The sequence below is a fragment of the Anabrus simplex genome, chromosome 1, assembly GCF_040414725.1.
Source record: "Anabrus simplex isolate iqAnaSimp1 chromosome 1, ASM4041472v1, whole genome shotgun sequence".
NCBI classification, from domain to species: Eukaryota; Metazoa; Arthropoda; class Insecta; order Orthoptera; family Tettigoniidae; genus Anabrus; species Anabrus simplex.
Genome location: NC_090265.1, coordinates 629,594,496 through 629,615,781, shown reverse-complemented (window position 1 = coordinate 629,615,781; position 21,286 = coordinate 629,594,496). Strand labels below are relative to the sequence as shown.

Below are 21,286 nucleotides of genomic sequence, written 5' to 3'. Positions count from 1 at the left end.
TTTTGATGGAAATTCACCAACTTGGTGTGACTGGCAGTAAGCTGGCTGGCATTAGGAAAATGGGCCTGGCATTATAATGATAACCGCACAACTCAATTTCGAGTGATAGTACGGTAATTGCCTGCCATTATAATAAACACTCCTCAACTGTAATCTGTCTGGAAGTAGGAAAGGGGGGCTGCCATTTTAACGAAAACTCCCCAAATCGATTCTGTCCGCGTAGTAGGCAATGGGGCCTGCAATTATAACTTCCCAACTCGATTGTGAATGCCAGTAGGCAAGTGAGCTTGCCGTTATATCACAAATCCGTAACAAACACTTTACATTGGAAACAACGTACGGGGACCTCCCCATGCTCCTTCTCGGATAACGCTAAGAGACATGCAATTTTAAAACAATCTTATTTACTGCATGTACACTATTTACTTCGATATTCGAATACAATGTAGAATACCGTAGCGAAGCACGGGTACATTCGCTAGTAAATAATGTAGATATTACTTTGAAACTGTACATAATATTTTAAACGTGTTACTATGTTTAACACCTAAAGCAAAATATTCATTTCTTATTGTTTGTATATAAATATAAGACTTTTGCCTGTAGTTTTGTTAGATTTTTGAAAAATTGGTATTTATGTATTGATCACGTCCAGAATAAAAGGGAAATGCAAGTTTTAAATTTCCATCATGTATATATCTATGTATGTGCAGCACGACGAAACAACTTAATAAAATGGGATGAAAATCGGCATTTATGCTCAGGAGAGAAGGCACTACAATGATAACTTAAATCACGCTGGGAGAAATAGTAGTTTAGTGGAAGATCTAAAGCTTCCTTCTCAGATATATCCGTTAATACTGGACCTATCGATAAATGTTACATAAAATTAGTTGTAGAAAATGCATTTCCGAACTTACATAGAATACATAATAAGCGAAAAACTTGGGAAATATTCACGATTTGATGTTTTATTTATTTCCTGTATCTTCCGCTATTCATGTTTATCTCACAGAAGAATGCTTTGAAAGAGAGGAGGAATAGTAAATTCTTATTTTCCATGCCTCGTACATGTTTACCGTAGTAGAAAGGTTACCCATCCTGCAATGCTGTCCCAAAGCGGGCGGGGTAGAATGCTTGCACTACGTGCGATCTAGGGGAGTTACCTCGCCCAGAGGAAAGTCACTTCTCTGATTATTGGCTAGGAGAACCTGGAGAGTTAGATAACTTTCTTACCTTGCCAGTCCTCAAGATATTATAACTACTGGTACTTAACACACTGTTCCATCATAATTCGAGCTATTTTGTCTGTGCTACGGAGGCGCTGGTAGGAATAAAGTTTCCAGCCGCGAATTGGATTGATTTTCCCTATTTACCTGAACCATCTATAGGGCCGACCTGTCGAAGACAGGTATGATAGCAAGTATATCATCATCATCATGATCAATGTCCGACTTGTTGACTGAATGGTCAGCGTATTGACCTTCGGTTCAGAGGGTCCCGGGTTCGATTCCCGACCGGGTCGGGGATTTTAACCTTTATTGGTTACTTCCAATGGCCCGAGAGCTGGGTGTTTGTGGTGTCCCCAACATCCCTGCAACTCACACCCACACATAACACTATCCTCCACCACAATAACACGCAGTCACCTACATATGGCAGATGCCGCCCATCCTAATCGGAGGGTTTGCCTTACAAGGGCTGCACTCGGCTAGAAATAGCCACACGAAATTATTATATCATCATCATCAATCAATCCACTTCTTCCATAGTTCACGATTCTGCAACCATTTAGTCCCAATATATATTTTGATCTCATCAACCTGTTTCATGTGAGGTCTGCCTCTAGATCAAGAGGAATCCGGCGTAGGACCTCAGGTGACTTGTCCGGCTCCACTTCTTCTTCTTCTTCTTCTTCTTCTTCTTCTTCTTCTTCTTCTTCTTCTTCTCTTCTTCTTCTTCTTCTTCTTTTTATTATTATTATTATTATTCACAGTAGCGATGGCATCCGTCACAGAGGATTGGGACCTAATCCAAACATTGGTCTGATTGTCTTTCCACTGCTCTCTGGGCTACTTTGAGCTTGTTGATACTCTTTGAACCTAGGCTCTAAGTTATAGGATGATTGCCCAGTTGTACTTCCTCTTAAAACAATAATTACCACCATCACCACCGGCTGTCTCACAACCGTATGTCACTACAGGAAGGACACGCTGATCGAACACTTTTCTTTTTAGGCTTAGTGATAGACTGCTTATGAAGATTATGTTCAAACTTCCAAAGCAGCTGCATGCTAACTTGGCTCTTCGATTTATCTTGTAGGTAAAACTGAACTGGTTGATCAACTGAATATGAATACTGAATTTATCCTTGTAACTTTCCCTCGGTACTGTACATTGAAAAAACTTTGATCTTGTCCTGAAATATAGCATATTTTAAACAACTTACTGTTAGTAGTCTATTATCTGGTTAGACCTATAACAGGAGACCACATAAAATTAATTTTGTCAAAATAAATATATTACTAATCAAATCAATCAAATAATATAGAATAATTCTTACATGGAGTGTGATAGCCGATTGGCACGGTCACTGGCTTCGCACCAAGGCGGTCACAGTTCGAATCCCAGCTAATACTTGTGAGATTTTGGAGTGATAATTGATAGTGGCAATGATCACGACATCAAATGTCTCATAAACCTACAAGCTTGCTCGTCCTCTTTATTCTTCTGACAAGGCGCATAATATTAAATTCGTCTTTGTTCCAGTTTGTCGGTACTTGCTGGTCACCTGACTGTTAATCATGGTGAAATCAGATGAACTCCAGCCAAGTGGGCAAGCGAGAAGCTGTAAACCTCCCCTTTAGCCTTGACTCAATGGGGGAGCGCTCCCCTTCCTCCAGCAGGATTCACTGTGCCGTCACAGTCGCTGGCTTAACGCCTCGTTACATTTAGATGTTTCTTACGCATTCTATCATAACATAATGACAAATATTCATAAATTTACCCTTTTTGCTTTAGTTTCGAATTTCTACAGATAATGTTAAATATTATTATTATTATTATTATTATTATTATTATTATTATTATTATTATTATTATTATTATTATTATTATTATTATTATTATTATTTTCTTTTTTCTCTCTCCGTTATGACCAATTAAAGAGCGCGTTTGAACTTCTTAGCTTGGTCTGACGGCTTGCACTTCTTATTCTTATTTTCCTCCTACCAAAATCTCTTCATGAATTCGCTGCGATGTTAGTTCCGTTCTTCTTTCCACTGTTTTCCAGTCGACTTTTTAGCTTTTTTGCACGAATGTGTGATTAACAACCAGAATTCCAAAGAGTTTACATCGGGCTGAGTGGTTCAGACGGTTGAGGCGCTGGCCTTCTGAGCCCAACTTGGCAGGTTCGATCCTGGCTCAGTCTGGTGGTCTTTGAAGGTGCTCAAATACGTCAGTCTCTTGTCGGTAGATTTTCTGGCACGTAAAATTACTCCTGCGGAACAAAATTCTGGCACCTCGGCGTCTCCGAAATCCGTAAAATTAGTTAGTGAGGCGTAGGCCTAAAGCAAAATAACATTATAATATTATTTCATTAAGAGTATACGATGTTTTATGGTGTCGTCTCTAACATTTATTTCTTGTAAATCCTACTTGTCCGCCTCTGTGGTGTAGTGGTTAGTGTGATTAGCTGCCACCTCCGGAGGCCCGGATTCGATTCCCGGCTCTGCCACGAAATTTGAAAAGTGGTACGAGGGCTGGGACGGGGTCCACTCAGCCTCGGGAGGTCAACTGAGTAGACGTGAGTTTGATTCCCACCTCAACCATCCTGGAAGTGGTTTTCCATGGTTTCCCACTTCTCCTCCAGGCAAATGCCGGAATGGTACGTAACTTAAGGCCACGGCCACTTCCTTCCCTCTTCCTTGTCTATCCCTTCTAATCTTCCCATCCCCCACCAAGGCCCCTGTTCAGCATAGCAGGTGAGGGCGCCTGGGCGAGGTACTGGTCATCCTCCCCAGTTGTATCCCCGGCCCAATGTCTCACGCTCCAGGTCACTGCCCTTGAGGCGGTAGAGGTGGGATTCCTCGCTGAGTCCGAGTGAAAAACCAACCCTGGAATGTAAGCAGATTAAGAAAGAAAGAAAGAAAGAAATCCTACTTAATTTCTTCCAACCAGTTGATCTTGACGTTCTTTGAATTAATTATAGTTAATATTTTTTAAAAACTATATCTATTACTGTCCATTCTACAGATGTGACCACAGAATTTCAAGCGTCTCCTACGTACGACATCAGTAAACTTATCTGTTGCTGTGTGCAGGTCTGTAGTTTTCTTTTAATCAATATGCCATTATTATTATTATTATTATTATTATTATTATTATTATTATTATTATTATTATTATTATTATTATTATTATTATTATTTACAATGTGCTTTACGTCGCATCGACACCGATATGTCTTATGGCAACGATGGGATAGGAAAGGAGGCTGCGATTAGGAAGGAAGCGGCCTTAATTAAGATACAGCCCCGGCATTTGCAGGGTGTGAAAATGGGAAGCCACGGAGAACTATCTTCAGGGCTTCCGACAGTGGGGTTCGAACCCACTATCTCCTGAATGCAAGGTCACAGCTCCGAGCCCCTAACTGCACGGCCAACTTACTCGGTTTTACATTTCTACGTAAATACTACATCCTCCATCATATTCATACCTTGGTCTATCCCTACCGTCCTTACAACCTACACTTCTCTCAAAAACCAATTGAAAAATCCCGGGTGTCCTAAGATGTGTCCTATAATTATATCCCTTCTTCTGGTCAAATTGCTCTTTCTTTCTGGACTAGTTATTGTCCATATTTCGCTGTCATACAATTCCACGCTCCAGGTGGAAAACTTCAAAAAAAATATTTCTAATTCCTGTATCAGTGTTCGAGGTGACTGATTTTTTTTTAAAGAAAGGCCTTCCTTGCTTTTGATAGTCTGCCTTTTATGTCATTATTATTTTTTGCCACCTTTAGTTACTGTGTTATTCAAGTAACAATATTCATCTACTTCCTTTAAGACTTAATTTCCTAATCTGATATTTCCTGCATCACCTGACTTCGTTCGACTGTACTCCATTACTTTTGTTTTGGATTCACTTTCCCAAGACTGTGTCCATGCAATTCAGCGATTTCTCCGTCTTCTGCGGGTTCGGATAAATAATAACAATAAAATATCATCGGCAAATCTCAGAGTTCCGTTGCCTCTCCTTGGATTGCGATTCCCTTAACCGCCTTTCTTAAAATAAACATTGAAGAGGAGAGGGGACAAACTGTAGCCTTGTCTCACTCCTTTCTGTATTGCTGTTTTTTAATAGCTGTCCATTCTTATCACTGCAGACCGATTTTTGTACAGATTATAGATAATCCTTCTTTTGGGGTATCTGATCCCGATTACCTTCAGAATCTCATTTAGTTTGGTCCAATCGACATTATAGAATGTCTTTTCTAGGTCTACAAATGCACGTTGTTGTTATTATTGGTAGCTACTTGAATATTTTACCGGATGTAGCTTCAACAAGTATAACAATAAGTCGATATTCAACAATTTCGTCACAATTGTCTGCGGAGTCCTCTGCTTGTTAATTCTCGTTAACTTCTTGATTCTTTAGTTGCAACAGTTGGGTGGTAATCCTTACCCTGTGTATGGGGACATATACGGTAATTCATCCACGGTAAAGGGGTTAACCCCTGGGGCTCTCAATTTGGCAAAAAATTAGAGCATAATTTTGTGACCGTAGGTTTCCTGTCTGAGTCTGACGTTGCTCACATCTTTTCTATCAAACCTCAGTTAGCCAACTCCTGTTCTCTTGCGACTCCGACAGTATTGAATTAGCGAGGTCCAGGGGACCTCATGTTCTCCACGGTTCTTCTCTGCCCTTTACCGTTATTCTCATTCTTCGTAGGGTCGGAAATCTCTTTTGTCCTCTGATTAGATCTAAGAGGGAATGGGTGTCTCGTTGTACTTCTCCTTGCAACAATAATCACCCCATGGACTCGTAACTTGGGAACGTGGGTTGACGACCATGGGGCCCTTCGCTGAGTTCTGGCATTGCTTCCACTTACATGTACCAGGGCTCCTCACTTTCATCTATCCTATCCGACCTCTCTTTGTCAACTCTTGTTCTTTTCTGACCCCGACGGTATTAGAACATTCGAGGCCTAGGGAGTCTTGTATTTTCACGCCTTTTGTGTCCCATGCCTTTCTTTGGCCAATACTTTCATTTTTAGAAGTGTCGTACACCTTCCATTTTTTCCCTTCGATTAGTGGCAGTAGAGGATAGTTGTTCAGTTGTACTTCATCTTAAAACAATAATCACCATCACCACGACCACTTAAAACAATAATCACCACAACCACCCACTCCATGTTACTTTTATCCTTTTTTCGTCAGATCTCCTTGCAGTGTGCCTTTTGTCTTGCCATTTCACAGTCTTCATACCTGAAGTAACATCCTTTCCTTTCGTTATAGACCGTAGGCCTACGTCATTTGCTCTTTTTCGATCTTTCCTTGTGATACCTTTGTCTCTTGCATCTTCCGACTTTTTTCCTTGATAAATTTCCGTAAATGTCCAAGCTTGAAATCCGTTGATGGGTGCAGGAAGAATACACTGCTCGAATACAATTGGATCGTGAATTGCTAAAAAGGACTAAGTCCACATTTTGGCGGTTTATGCCGGGTGAGTCAGCCGCGCCTGAAGTTTTATGCTATCCGGTATCCCACCGAACGTCGCTGGTGTCGTTATGGTCTATTCTCCTTTGCCTTATACCAAGCAACAATAGCTTTTAATCACTCACTGGACCATTACCGTTGCAGAAACATGTACCGTATGCGACAGGCATTTCCACAATGCATCAAACTGTCACACGGTTATGTAAAAGTACGTGCCAATTATGAGCTTCCAGTAGGGTATGAAATAAACGATAAAAGCGATGGCATACTGATAGAAAACGTGTGTGCATTTGTGAAGCGGAAGTAGTAGTCCATGTAATAGGCTTTCTGGAAACCTACTCGCTGGAGTCGCCGCAATGTCATAGGTTAAGTGCGGTGCTGTTAATATAGCTGCGTTTGGTAGGTGGGTTCGATTCTCACTTGAGCCTGTAAGTTTTATTCGCATTTTGTACTTCGAGAATCATCCACAGAGCCAATGTATCCGAATGCCCTCACGTAGTGGGTTGTATAATTTATTTATTTATTTATTTATTTATTTATTTATTTATTTATTTATTTATTTATTTATTTATTTATTTATTTATTTATTTATTTATTTATTTATTCATTTCGGCACTGTTCTAGGCCATTATGGCTGCTTATGTGGATGTTTTATAAGCTGGGCTGGAAGAGGATAGAATGGTTGGGGGTTTGAATCCGCTTGACTGAGCAACAGCCTGTTAGCGCAATAAGTGTTCGAATAGATGGCCTTCTGAAGTAATGTACGTTTTAGCACGCCGTTGAACTGCCATTCGGGCTCTTTGTAGCATTGTAGGTGTTACGGATTCACAGGCTTTCGTAATAAGGTTTCGAAAGTTTTCAGGATTTTCCGGCTGCTGAGCGTACACTACATCCTTCAAATAGCCCCATAGGAAGAAATCCAGTGGCGTCAAATCAGGCAATTTAGGAGGCCAGATGACAGATCCTCCCCCTTCCTATCCATCGACCGGGATGTGTAATATTCAGGTAGTTGCGAACATCTGCTGACATGTTAGGGAGAGCTCCGCCGTGTTGATACCACATGGTTACACGCTCACCCAGGAGCACATGCTCTAGCAGTAATGGTAGTTGGTCTTGAAGAAACTGTAGGTACCAGGCTCCTGTCAAATGATCCTCGAAGAAATATGGTCTAATTAGGTGATCACCCAGTATACCACATCAGACATTTACTCCCCATCGTGCCTGAAATGTCGCCTGCCTTACCCAGTGGGGATTTTCAACACTCCAGTAGTGCATATTATGACGATTCACAGAGCCATTATTATGAAATCATGCCTCGTCCGAAAATAAAATGTGAGATACAAACGCTGGATCATTGTCACTTGCGTCAGTATCCCGCACATAAATCAACACGAGTTTCGAAATCTTGTCCGTGGAGTTCTTGATGTAGTTGCAGGTGATACGGACGAAGAAAACTGGAATGCAATATCCTTACAACAGACGACTGACTGATGTTGGCCTGTTGCGCTTCTGTCCGGGTACTCGTGTGAGGATTCTCCCGGAAGGTGTCCAAAACCATCTCAGAAGTTTCGCCGGACGTAATTGGTGCCTCTCTTACAGGACCTGTTCGGGAAAGTGACTAAGTTATACACAAACGTCGCTCCACCCTCCTGTCTGTGTGCTTCACCGTAGATGAAGTGAATGTTAAGATACTCATCTATTGAATACATAGCGAAGAAATGACCAGGATTGCATGCTATTGTTCGAATGTGTCACGAATGGTATCTTATTTGATCCTCAAAATTTAAAATGTGAATAAAAATATATATCGCTCGCGTGATTCGAGCCCAGCTACCAACGCAACATGCGTCAATACGTATGTGGTTAGTCCACTACATCAGGTGCCTGCTGCCTCCAATTTACCAGAAAGGTTACTAGTGTAAAACTACGTTCCGCTTCAAAAAAAAAAAAAAAGAAAAAAAGAAAAAGAAAATCTATATCAGTATGCCATCGCTTTTAGCGATAATTTCATAACCAATCGAAAGCTTATAATTGGTACGTACATTCTACACAACTGAATGGTAGTTTGATATATTGTGTAAATACCTGTCGCATACATGTTCTTGCAAAAGTCGTGCGGTGAAGACGCAGTAAGTGCTTTAAACGCGACTTGGTATCCAGCAAAGGCAAATCGACCAAATCCTGGATGTGTCATTGTTTCTCCCTACATTGGGAGTTTTGTGAAACACACATTTAACCCTTTACTGCATACTATTGTCCTCAGGCAACATACAACTTTTCACCTGTATAAATGGATACAGATACAGGTAGTTTTATGGCACACCTTCAACTGTACAGTCATTTAAAGACATATATCAGTGATGCCTTATTTTTTTTTTTTTTACATAACATAAGACAAAACAGCCCTCCAACCAAAGGTACTCCTTCCACCCCGTCAACATCCACGCGTACCAACCACCGTTTATTTTACGTGGGCCCTCCCTATCACATTACTACAGGCTTCAGGAGCACCTCTGGTTCAACCTCAAAGACATTACCGACCTATGGTCGTGCAAGTTGTACTTGCGCCTTGCAGTACGTACAAATGGCCAGTAGGCAGTAATGTTCGGTCTTTGAATGTTAAAAGCTTAGCGTGAAATCGTGAAAAATCGTATATATACCCCGTTATGGCCATCCACATCACATGCGAGTGTTAAGCTACTAGCCGCAGTTAAGAATTTCTGGTAAATCTAAAACACCATGCGTCAACACGTATGTGGTTAGTCCACTACACCAGGTGCCTGTTGCCTCCAATTTACCAGAAAGGTTACTTAGGGTAAAACTACGTCCCGCTTCAAAAAGAACGCGTTTTCTATCAGTATGCCATCGCTTTTAGCGATAATTTCAAAACCAATCGAAAGCTTATAATTGGCACGTACATTCTACACAACTGTATGGCAGTTTGATATATTGTGTAAATACCTGTCGCATACATGTTCTTGCAAAAATCGTATATAGGCCTATACCCCGTTATGACAATGTTAAGCTATTAGCCCAGTTAAGAATTTCTGGTAAATCTGAAACACTGAATGTAAGTTGAACATTGAAGCTTGAAATTTTCTTCACCAAACGAAAACAAAAAATAATTCATGCAGTAAAGGGCTAAGGTAATTCAGCCAAGTGTAGGAGACATTACGCTTCCACACAGCTTGGCCTACCTGGGGGTTCTGTTCCCATCCACACTAACAAGTTGAAGGATATTAAGCAGATTCTACCATACATTTCGCAGTATGAGGAAGAAGACAATTTTATAAATATATTCTAAAATGGAACAATGTGGGTGGTTTGTAGGATGAGGGTGATGAAGACTGATTATACTATCCAGGGTTTAATGTTAAGTTTTAAAAGAATAAAGAGGGCAATACTAAAAAACATTCTGTATTGATATTAAGGAGGATTGACTAATGTAAATATTTCTTGTTTTCTTTATCTCTTCTGGTGATAATTTAGTATTAGTATGTGATAAGGTATTGTTGGCTTAGATAAACTTCGTATATAGACGTATGTTGATTACATGTTGATTATAAAGGTAGCAAAATCAATATAATTTGACGAGTTAAATTTTTTGACTTACATATAATATTTTAAAAAAATACTTTTAAGGTTGTAAACCATAAGAGGTTCTCATATCTAGCCAGTTAATTATATTTCATAATTATTTTTTTTCTAAAGGTATTTTCTCGATACACAAGAGGTATTGATGTCGACCTACAACCATGATTATCAGCTCTATAATTTTTTGACACTTCATTGAAACAACATGTATTAAAATTATTATTGCCACAAGTAGCATATTTTGTTGTGGACATAAGAAAAATATACTTCAATCGTAAGCTCCTAAGCCCTGTTCCATTATGAAAACCATTTTTACTTGTACTGTATTCCCGCTATTGAATAATGACACTATGTCTGAGTGGATCTGATCTTCAAAGTTCAAGTACAATAAAGCGTACTGAAAAATCAAAACATATTTAATTGTACTGAATACCTTTATAGTGTTCCCTGTGTAAAGATAATCGTATTTATTTATTGCAAGAATCTGCAGATAGTGAGGTTGCCCTGAGAGCAGGTTGTTCTGTAAATACTAGTACATAAAATAAAAAATAAAATACACTTTCAAAATTAATTAAACCTACAGGTTTATTACAAAAAATCATACTTACTAAAATACTAGAATATATACCAAAACGGTGATATGACAGGTGAATTACTCATGAATACTTGTCTCAATCTATGGAAGTGGTTCCTGAGGAGGGCTGTGGAACCATTCAGAGTGTTGAGTGCAATATAGCTCTGATATAGCGTAGGTGATTTATTTAAACATTTTTCTATCTTTGTGCTACTTCAGCAGTAGTTAGAGGTTGTCTGCAATAAAGAAATAAAACTACCAATAAAACTGGTTAAAAGGGTAAAATTATGTTTCAGAAAGTATACAATGTCTGCCTCTGTGGTGTAGTGGTTAGCGTGATTAGCTGCCACCCCCGGGGGCCTGGGTTCGATTCCCGGCTCTGCCACGAAATTTGAAAAGTGTTACGAGGGCTGGAACGGGGTCCACTCAGCCTCGGGAGGTCAACTGAGTAGAGGTGGGTTCGATTCCCACCTCAGCCATACTCGAAGTGTTTTTCCGTGGTTTCCCACTTCTCCTCCAGGCAAATGCCGGGATGGTACCTAACTTAAGACCACGGCCACCTCTTTCCCTCTTCCTTGCCTGTCCTTTCCAATCTTCCCATCCCCCACCAACGTCCCTGTTCAGCATAGCAGGTGAGGCCGCCTGGGCGAGGTACTGGTCATTCACCCCAGTTGTATCCCCGACACAATGTCTCACGCTCCAGGACACTGCCCTTGAGGCGGTAGAGGTGGGATCCCTCGCTGAGTCCGAGGGAAAAACCAACTCTGGAAAGTAAGCAGATTAAGAAAGAAAGAAAGCATACAATTTTTTTAGAGAAGTTACACCATACGTCAACAAACTTAGAGCCGTATTAACTTAGAGAAAACTTTAATACCAAATTATACTAAAACTAGTGTATAATATATTACATTAAAGTACATCAGTATACTGTTTTTTTTCTTTACGTCGCACCGACACAGATAGGTCTTACGGCGACGATGGGACGGGGAAAGGCTAGGGGTGGGAAGAAAGCGCCCGTGGCCTTAATTTGCCTGGTGTGAAAATGGGAAACCACGGAAAACCATCTTCAGTGCTGCCGACAGTGGGGTTCGAACCTACTATATCCCGAATACTGGATACTGGCCGCACTTAAGCGACTGCAGCTATCGAGCTCGGTAGTATACTGTTACACTCATGAATTGCTGTATAAAGGTTCCTTAAGGATCCATAGAGAAACATTCACAGCTTATAGACACAAATAATCATAGTTTGTCTCAGGCCGAATGTACTACAGAAATTGTCAAACATCATGGGTATTGTTCCTCTAGGACCATTAACTAACTAATTAATTAATACAAGTTCCCCCACGAGGAGGATGCCACAAGGACAAAGTATGTCAACTACATAGTGTTCTGTCTTCTAAGTTATTGGTAAGTTTGCTAGTGTGCCAGATAGAAATATCAATGACAAGGCTCGGGAATAAATTTGGAATGTGGCATGATGTATGGTTCTTCAAATGTTATATACACGATTGCGGAATATGGTTATTGAACCTCGTATTGTACGCCTCTGTGGTGTAGTGGTTAGCGTGATTAGCTGCCACCCCCGGAGGCCCGGGTTCGATTCCTGGCTCGGCCACGAAATTTGAAAAGTGGTACGAGGGCTGAAACGGGGTCCACTCAGCCTCGAGAGGTCAACTGAGTAGGAATGGGTTCTATTCCCACTTCTGCCATCATAGAAGTTGTTTTCTGTGGTTTCCCACTTCTCCAGGCACGGGATGGTACCTAACTTAAGGCCGAGGCCACTTCCTTCCCTCTTCCTTGCCTGTCCCTTCCAATCTTCCCATCCCTCCACAAGGTCCCTGTTCATCATAGCAAGTGAGGCCACCTGGGCGAGGTACTGGTCATCCTCCCCAGTTGTATCCCCCGGCGCAATGTCCCACTCTCCAAGACACTGTCCTTGAGGCGGTAGAGGTGGGATCCCTCGCTGAGTCCGAGGGAGAAAATGACATTGGAGGGTAAGCAGATGAAGAAGACGAGGAAGAAGAACCTCGTATTGATGTTGTGAAGTCGTGTCCGGTTAAGACCGAGAGAATGCCATGGCTGTACAAGAAATTTAGGGATTGCGCCTCGAGCTCCGATCATGAGACCATGGACTCATAAAATGTGGCATAAAATGTGCCACAAAGACATCTCACATTCAAGCAACCCATATGTCAGAAGACATCAAAGAATGGTGACAAAAAGAAAAAACACCAACCACTATCAAGTATTACGATCATCAGGATTGAGGGAACGATAAGAAGACAATACAATAGTTATTTAAAAGATAGGGGAGAGTGGTAGGATTTTGCTAGTCAGAGACGGGTTTGTGGCCGAGCGATATTGAGTTCTGGCAATCGAGTCCGACAACTCGCAAATTACTTTTAAAGATCAGAGGCTACAACATAGATAAGCATTACGAAGTAAATATTACACGCTGTATACTGGTCTACTACAGTAGCAGGCCGATCAACCAACATTTTTCACTGCATTTTCTTTGTTTTAGTCGTCTGATGTAAATATTAGGTTAATTAAAATTCTTGCGTGAGGCTTTTTAGTTTTGTTTAACAAATGTTTAAATATATCACTTAGTTACTCTTAGAAGTTGTCAAACATTTCCAGACATTTCAAAATTTAGCACACCAGCGTTGATTTAGGCTTTGCCACTAGTTTTATTTCTTTATAATGTATCTTTGAACTATGATTTCAATAACTTAAGATTTGAAGTCTAACTTCTTGTATGATACTTCCCTTATTTGGGGCATATTTTGAATAATCATTTACTAAACAATTTGGGAGTGTGGCTAAGCTGCTGACTGCAACCTGGAAGGCTGAGGTTCGAATAACACTTGATCACATATTTGAAACCTAAATGGCCGGGCTGAGTGGCTCAGACGGTTGAGGCGCTGGCCTTCTAACCCCAACTCGGCAGGTTCGATCCTGGCTCAGTCCGGTGGTATTTGAAGGTGCTCAAATACGTCAGCCCCGTGTCGGTAGATTTACTGGCACGTAAAAAGAACTCCTGCGCGACTAAATTCCGGCACCTCGGTGTCTCCGAAAACCTTATACTTGTAGTTAGTGGGACGTAAAACAAATAACATTATTAAAAATTAAAACCTAAATGTTCATGTGGCATCATGGAGGCCCCCATCTACACCTAAAATGTTCGAATGGTTCAAGTTACCTTAAAAGGCAAACCAGATATAAACTAGAAGTTTTAAAAGGTTGGTTTATTGTTTCTTTGGTCATATGCATCATGAATTTTAAGTGAAAACTAGAGGACCAGTTCTGTTCCACAGCATTCGTTATAAATAGGTCAGATAACTCGTAGTCATATTGTTTTACTTGCCATTTTCAATGGTTTTATGAACATTTAATAAGAAGCGCGTTGTGGTATGTCGGAGTTCGTAGTCAGAAAATTCATTCATTCTGCCGCCATCATGCCGTCTGTTTGGTAAAAATCTATGTAACGCCTGGTATTGTGTCGTAGAAGGCAAAGGTATTTTTAATCGCAGTTCTTCTATATAGAACGGTTATCTTGTGAGTTCATAGGTTAGTCTTGAAGGAGCGGTTTTTGTCAGGTAGATAACTTTTTTAAGATACATGGCCATCACTCTTTCTAGCGTAGGTAGGCTATCATTCAATAGGTGTTCCCAGATAATGTCTAAGGCATATATTATGATGGGGTCTATTTGCACGTAGACTTTTTTCTCTTAGCAACATGTAAGTTATTAGGAACGCTCTGCCATCTGTTGGATATATTCGGAAGCTGGAAAAGGCTAGAGAATCAAAGAGTATCTAGCAGGAAATAGTATTCTTCCGTGATCAGAGGAAGTGTATGCTCTCTGCCTTGACAGGTAGTAATCAAACATGGCTGAATGCAATGACATTACTAAAGATAAGTCACATATATCAGTATATTAATGAAAGTGTTAGTCGCTTAGCAATCAGCTAAGTACAGAACGTATTGCGCGCATTTTTTTGGGGAGGGGGGTAATCAACTTAACGTTTGGGGCGGGGCTGAAAAAGGAATTGAATTCTTTTATGAGGATACTTACATACTATAATCTATTAGTTTCATGGTCCGAATTGATAGTTCACAGTATGAAGGATGAGTTCTCCACCTAATCAATACTTTATTTTACACAGTGTTATTCACATAAAAAGACAGTACCGGTTTCGACCTGTAAATAGGTCATCTTCAGCTGCTAGAGAACCTACTTAATAGCGACTGTACAGAATAAATACTATTGAAATCAAAAACTGAAGATGTTACAGACGTGAAAACTGTTGTTAGTAATCCTTTAAAAATAAAGCAACACGCACTTTTATTGGGGGGGGGCCTTGAATCAACTTAACGGGGTGCGGGGCTGAAATGGAGTTGAATTCTTTCTATGAGGGTACTTATATCTCAAAAACTGAAGATGTTACAGACGTGAAAATTGGTATTTTGAATCTGCTTTAAAAATAAAGAAACACGTACATTTTTGTTTTCGAAAAGTCCACTTAAGGAGAAAGTAAGGTGGAAAGAAGTGAAGAAGATGTTGAATTCTTTTTTATGAGGATAATTATATCTCAGAAACTGAATATGTTACAGACGTGAAAAATAGTATTTGTAATCTCTCTAAGAAATAGAAACACGTACCTTTTTGTTTTCGGAAAGTCCACTTATGGGGGGAGGGGCTGGAAAGAAGATAATAATAATGTTATTGGCTTTACGTCCAAATAAATACTTTTACGGTTTTTGGAGACGCCGAGGTGCCAGAATTGAGTCCCGTAGCAGTTCTTTAACGTGCCAGTAATTCTACTGACACGGGCTAACGTATTTGAGCACCTTCAAATACCACCGAACTGAGCCAGTATCGAACCTGCCAAATTTGGATCAGAAGGCCAGCGCCTCAACCGTCTGAGCTACTCAGCCCGGCGTAAGAAAGTTATTTCAGTGTATTATTGGCATAGGATTGAGCACCAGTCCAACTAATTTAATACGTATGTGTGATAGTTCTCCACGCATAAATTTGTGAAAGAGGCTTTAGGAAATTGTGAACATTTCTTCCTTGTCAGGAACATCGTAATTCACTCACGTAACCTCAATATGTATTACCTATAGACCTATCCAGATTATGTATTTCTGTCTTCAGAGGTAAAACGGAAAATTAGAGTATCGGTACAGCAAAAGCGAGATAGCAGCGTGAGATGAGTTCCCCTGTAGAGTTCGGGAAGATAGGTCGTACCGAAGAGGAGGAAAAAGAAGAAGATATCAAAATAAAGAACCAAAATTCCTGTTCTTTAATTACAGCTTCTCTTTCTCGAAATCTTAATAAATCATGGATGTTGTTATCTGCCCCCTTTGGCGCTTTGGCTGAATGGTTAGCGCTTCGTGGCCCTTCTCTTTCTTTTGATGATACCTTCATTCTTCGGAGTGTTGGACCTCTTCCATTTCCCTTCTGATTAGTGTTAATAGAGAATAGTTGGCCAGTTATACTTCCTCATAAAACAATAATCACCACCACGGAATGGTCAGCGTACTGACCTTCGGTTCAGAGGGCCTTGGTACGATTCCCGGCTGATTCGGAGATTTTAGTCGCGTCTGTTAATTCCTGTAGGTCGGGGGCTACGAGTTTATGTTCGTATTCGTACGCATATTCAAATATATACATCACACCACACGAAAAACAACTACAGAAACACGCAATAGTGAATATATATCCCTCCACATAAGGTTGATGTTAGGAAAGGTATGCGGCCGCAAAACTAGGCGAAATTCATACAAAGCGCTGCGCCAGGTAAATGGGAAAAGGCTAGAAAGAAGAGGAGAGAGTAGTTGTTAAATAATTCCTCCCAGAGGCTGGGTGGATCCTTAAACAAATTCTGCTTTTAATTTTTAAGACATATCGAAATACACGGCTAAGATAATGCTCGTTTGGAGGTTTATGAAGGAGGCATTTCATATTTTAAAATTTATTTCCTAATTATTGTGATTGTTCAATTATTGTAACAAAAATATTTCTAATGAGTGTAGATGCATTCCTCTTAACTATAGCGTAGTCAAGTTTGCAGTGCCTGGGCTTGTCACACCTGCACGCTAGATGTCACTACCGTCGCTGTTCGCACTCCACTCAATGCTGTGGAGATAGAGCTGTCCGGTATTGGTGTATTAAAGTATTTGATCCAGAAATGTTATCAGATGAAATAAATAATGCTTCATTAAAATGTAGTTATCTCATCTTTGTTGACGAATTACAATATGTTCTTCACATGTTGTAAACTTATGTCTTTTTCACCCCATATACAGTGATTTGGAACGGAACATAATAAATACCAACTGTCACATTGTGTTTCAGCAGAATGACTATGGACATGAACGTGCAGCAACGCGGCTCCAGCTCGCTCCTCGGTAGCGGGACGAACGTGAGTAGCCCCAGCGCCACATCCAGCAGCAGTACCACGCCGCCAGCCACACCATCCTACTCCCCTAGTCTACCCACCACGGCAACCACGCAGCCGCGGACCGTCAAACGCAGTTTTGACGTGGCCTTTCTCATGGCCCCAGACGAGAATCTGGCCAAGAAACAGCAGTTACGTCTAGTGGCTGCTAACTCCCTCCTCAAGAGGGCCAACTCTTCATCCCCAGAACATTTGCAACCTTCTTCACCCTGTCCTCGTCTACCTATCAGCAAGCCTGTCTTATTCGAACACTCTGTACCAGGTCTACTCCTTCCTCCCTCACCAACCACGCAAGAGGACCTCGTTGAGAAAGTCAGTAAACCTCACCATAATATAAGCAAGAGCCCAGAACTTCATCTGATCAACATGAGATTGCGTTCAAGTTTCCCGGACGATATCATTGAGAAGTCGAGTAGAGCTCATACTATTGTACCTCATGAACTTGATTCTCTGAGCAACACAGCAATGATAAGAAGCGCATTCACCAAAGTAACGACGTCAACGAAGTTCGACGCATCGTCTCTCTTGAGTATGCCTGTTCCACCTTCTCCTTCATCGGTGTCGTCTCTATCTGGAGGATTATCGCCGGACCATATGACCTATCAGGGAAGTATGAGCCCACCTGTTATCGTTGAGGGACCGACATCATCTCCCTTACCAACACATTTCATGCCAACGGCCACCAAATCACTTCCAGGGACAATGCCTTTGTTGTCACCGCAAAGTCATATTGCAGCATCTTCAACTGTAGCATCTAAATCTCTTCCTACCTCATATACTTCGGCAGCTTTTCTGTTACAGCAGGAGCATAACGGTAAACATATCAAAACCAGCAACGGATTGTGTAACAACGGGAATATGCACTCCAGTAGCAGTGTCGTGAACGCCGCTAACAGCGGGACATCCTTCAGGAGTGACATTGACAACTATCTAATGAAGGCTTCTATATCAAGTGGTGGCCATCAGTTGTATGGTGGTGTGAGTGAGAAGGACCTTTTGAGCGGGTTTCCGGGAAGCAGTAGCATGAGCAGCGGGGCGACGACTGCTGCCAAGTTACGTCCTTCGTCAAGCATGTTATATTCTCACCCAGAGTCCGTAGCAGCGTATTCAACACTAGCAGCGGCGGCGTACCCTTTTGCCGCCAATTTTTCGACGGATTTGCTTGTAACAAGAGCGCCACCTCCGACAGGACTACTAGCAGCGACCAATCCTGCTGCAGCTGCTGCCATGGTATCGGCGTCTCTGTTACCGCCATCATTCGCCGCACTATCCCTACCTGCGCAGAACGTATGTGCCAAGTGCAATATAAACTTTCGGATGACGTCCGATCTGGTGTATCACATGCGCTCCCAACATAAGAGTGACAGTCAGGCGACTACCGACCCTCTCAGACGTCGTCGGGAACAGGACAAACTGAAATGTCCTGTGTGTAATGAGAGTTTCAGGGAGCGACATCATCTCACGCGGCATATGACAGCTCACCAAGACAAGGAAGGCGACATGGAAGACAGTGAGGAGCCCGTTGTGCGGCGAAGGATAGGAGTCACAGCGTCGGGGATAAGTCACTCGGATACCAAGTGACATCGTCCCCAGCATCGGCGACAACAACAGCACAGCCGACTGCTCCAGCAGACCAGACGAATACTGGAGGATACGGCCCCTCCCAATAGTCAGGTTCAAGATGTGTTTGCCCTTGGAAATTATCAACAACGTCAACCATAATCTGAAAAGAAACTCTTGAAAATAACTCATCGATTTTAGATTTCCAGTGCTGTTTGAGACGAATTTCTGGACCCACTCAATACTTTCATCCGAGGCATTCTATATAGGAACTAACGGATCTTGCTTCATGTTACAGTAGTGAGGCAAGAGATTGAACGAACCAACACTTCAATGCAATAAGTGACTTCATTCGTTCACTTGTCTTGACACTTTGATAGTGAGCCTGCCAAAGATCTCTTCAAGTCCACAACACGAGATTATGTGATGGCACTACTAAAGAGATACTCAAACAGAAAAGTTTTCTTTCCCTTGCTTGAATATATTATGTTTAACCATTGGCGCACGATATACATAAGTAGCTTGACTGTGGAAGCATGAAAGGTTTGAATGGCAGCGCACGTTGATAGCGGAATGGTTATAAAAACAGGCACAAGATGTCAAATTGATCTTCTATACTTGATCTGAAGAAAGACATTCGTGGATATCGGCTTGTATCGGGCGATGAGATGTGTGACTGGGTACAGATGTGGTTTCATTGATAGCCCACAAAAGTTTTCAAGCATGGGATTGACCATATCATCACCCAGTGGGTGTCTTAACAATCCTGGTGATTACATTTGAGGCTGAAAATATTCTACTATCCTCTTTGGCAGGAGGCCCAATTTGACTACTACTAAATGGTTTCATTCCTCCCCTGAAGGGAGAGGCGGGCCTCCTAGACGGTGACACTATCTCTCAGGCCAGGAGATTTGTATGTGAGAAGGTGAGAGGGTTGGCGGCCGTAGCCTATACTAGGAACTGTCCCGGTATTCGCCTTAGTGCAGGAGAATGGAAAACCACGGGAAACCATTCTCAAGACAGCTGACGGTGGGGATCAGCCCCTCGCCGTCTCTCGAATACAGAGGCGTAGAGCCACGGCAGAGCCGTGGCCACCCCTCCTCTGCTCAGTTGACCGGTTGGAGTGCAGAACTGTCGGACCACGGACCAGTCGTGGCCACTTGTGGACCGAAACCTACTCTGTATCCGCCGACCGCCCATTTTCACTTGACTGTCTCTTATAGAACTTTTATGATGTATAAGTGAGATTCGACTGTATTTCACATCATGTACCTAAGCTCTCTCTATGGATCATTGGTAAAGTGTCCACTATCAATCGCGGGTTTAAAACCTACAGAGGTAGTTGGAATATCGAAAGGTAGTACATTCAGCACTCCATGTCGTACGATATCGGCATGTACAAGGTAGGCCTATCAGATGATACATTTGGTGTTTACCCGACAAAATTAATTAAAACTTAGCCATAGATCGCCCAAAAGGTGGTGGTGGTGATAGTGATTATAGTTTTAAGAAAAAGTACAACTGGGCAACCATCTTCCATTCACACTATTCAGAGGGAAAAATGTTTAAGGGATCCAACATTTCGAAAACTGAGCGTTCGGTCAAAGAAAGGCAAGGGCCACGAGGGGCGAGAAAAGAACAAGAGTTGACCAAGGAAGGTTGGGCAGGATAGATGAAAATGAGCAACCTGGCACTATTAATTGGAAGCAATGTCAGGATTCAGCTAAGGGCCGCGTGGTCACCTACCCACGCTCCCAAGTTAAGAGCCCTGGGACTACTTTTAGTCGCCTCCTATGACAGGAAGGAAACACCATGCATGTCATTCTACCACCCCCACACACAGGAGGAGATTGCCCAACAGAGATCCGCTTCTCTGCCACCTAGTAAAATAAGGTGGAACGTCTAAAATGACAAGCAGGCGGCCTAAATCGTGTCAAATCAAATTTCTGGCATGCAGCAGCTATCCCCAGTCGATTATTATTATTATTATTATTATTATTATTATTATTATTATTATTATTATTATTATTATTATTATTATTATTATTATTATTATTATTTTGTGTCTATATCGCAACCGATAACAGCGTGAGCTGCCATTTAGTGACTAGTTACGAGAGTTAAAAAGGAGGAAGGGCTTAACATTTATTACAATAATTGTTCAATTCAGAAATTTCATTGTTACCGCAGAGTTAAAAATTGCTACAGTGCTTTCATAGAAAGTTATTTAGTTTATATATTTTACTCCATTATGAAAAAAATGACACATATGGATATAATAAACGTGCGAGGATCCAATTTTTCTAGTTTGTAACCACTTCAAATACTGTACCTATTTTTATTCGTACATTATTGTATAACTGTATATACTGT

The 21,286-nt window shown here is 41.4% G+C and overlaps 1 protein-coding gene across 1 annotated transcript in view; it reads left to right on the top strand.

Moving 5' to 3' along the window:
- LOC136882945 (uncharacterized) overlaps window positions 1–18,934 on the top strand; it is a 36,660-nt gene extending 17,726 nt beyond the window's left edge. Inside the window, exon 2 of the mRNA XM_067155164.2 lies at window positions 17,254–18,934. Within this exon, the coding sequence (XP_067011265.1) occupies window positions 17,255–18,934 (1,680 nt within the window). The 5' untranslated portion in view covers window position 17,254. The remainder of the gene's footprint in view (window positions 1–17,253) is intronic.
- The last annotated feature ends 2,352 nt before the right edge of the window (window positions 18,935–21,286 follow it).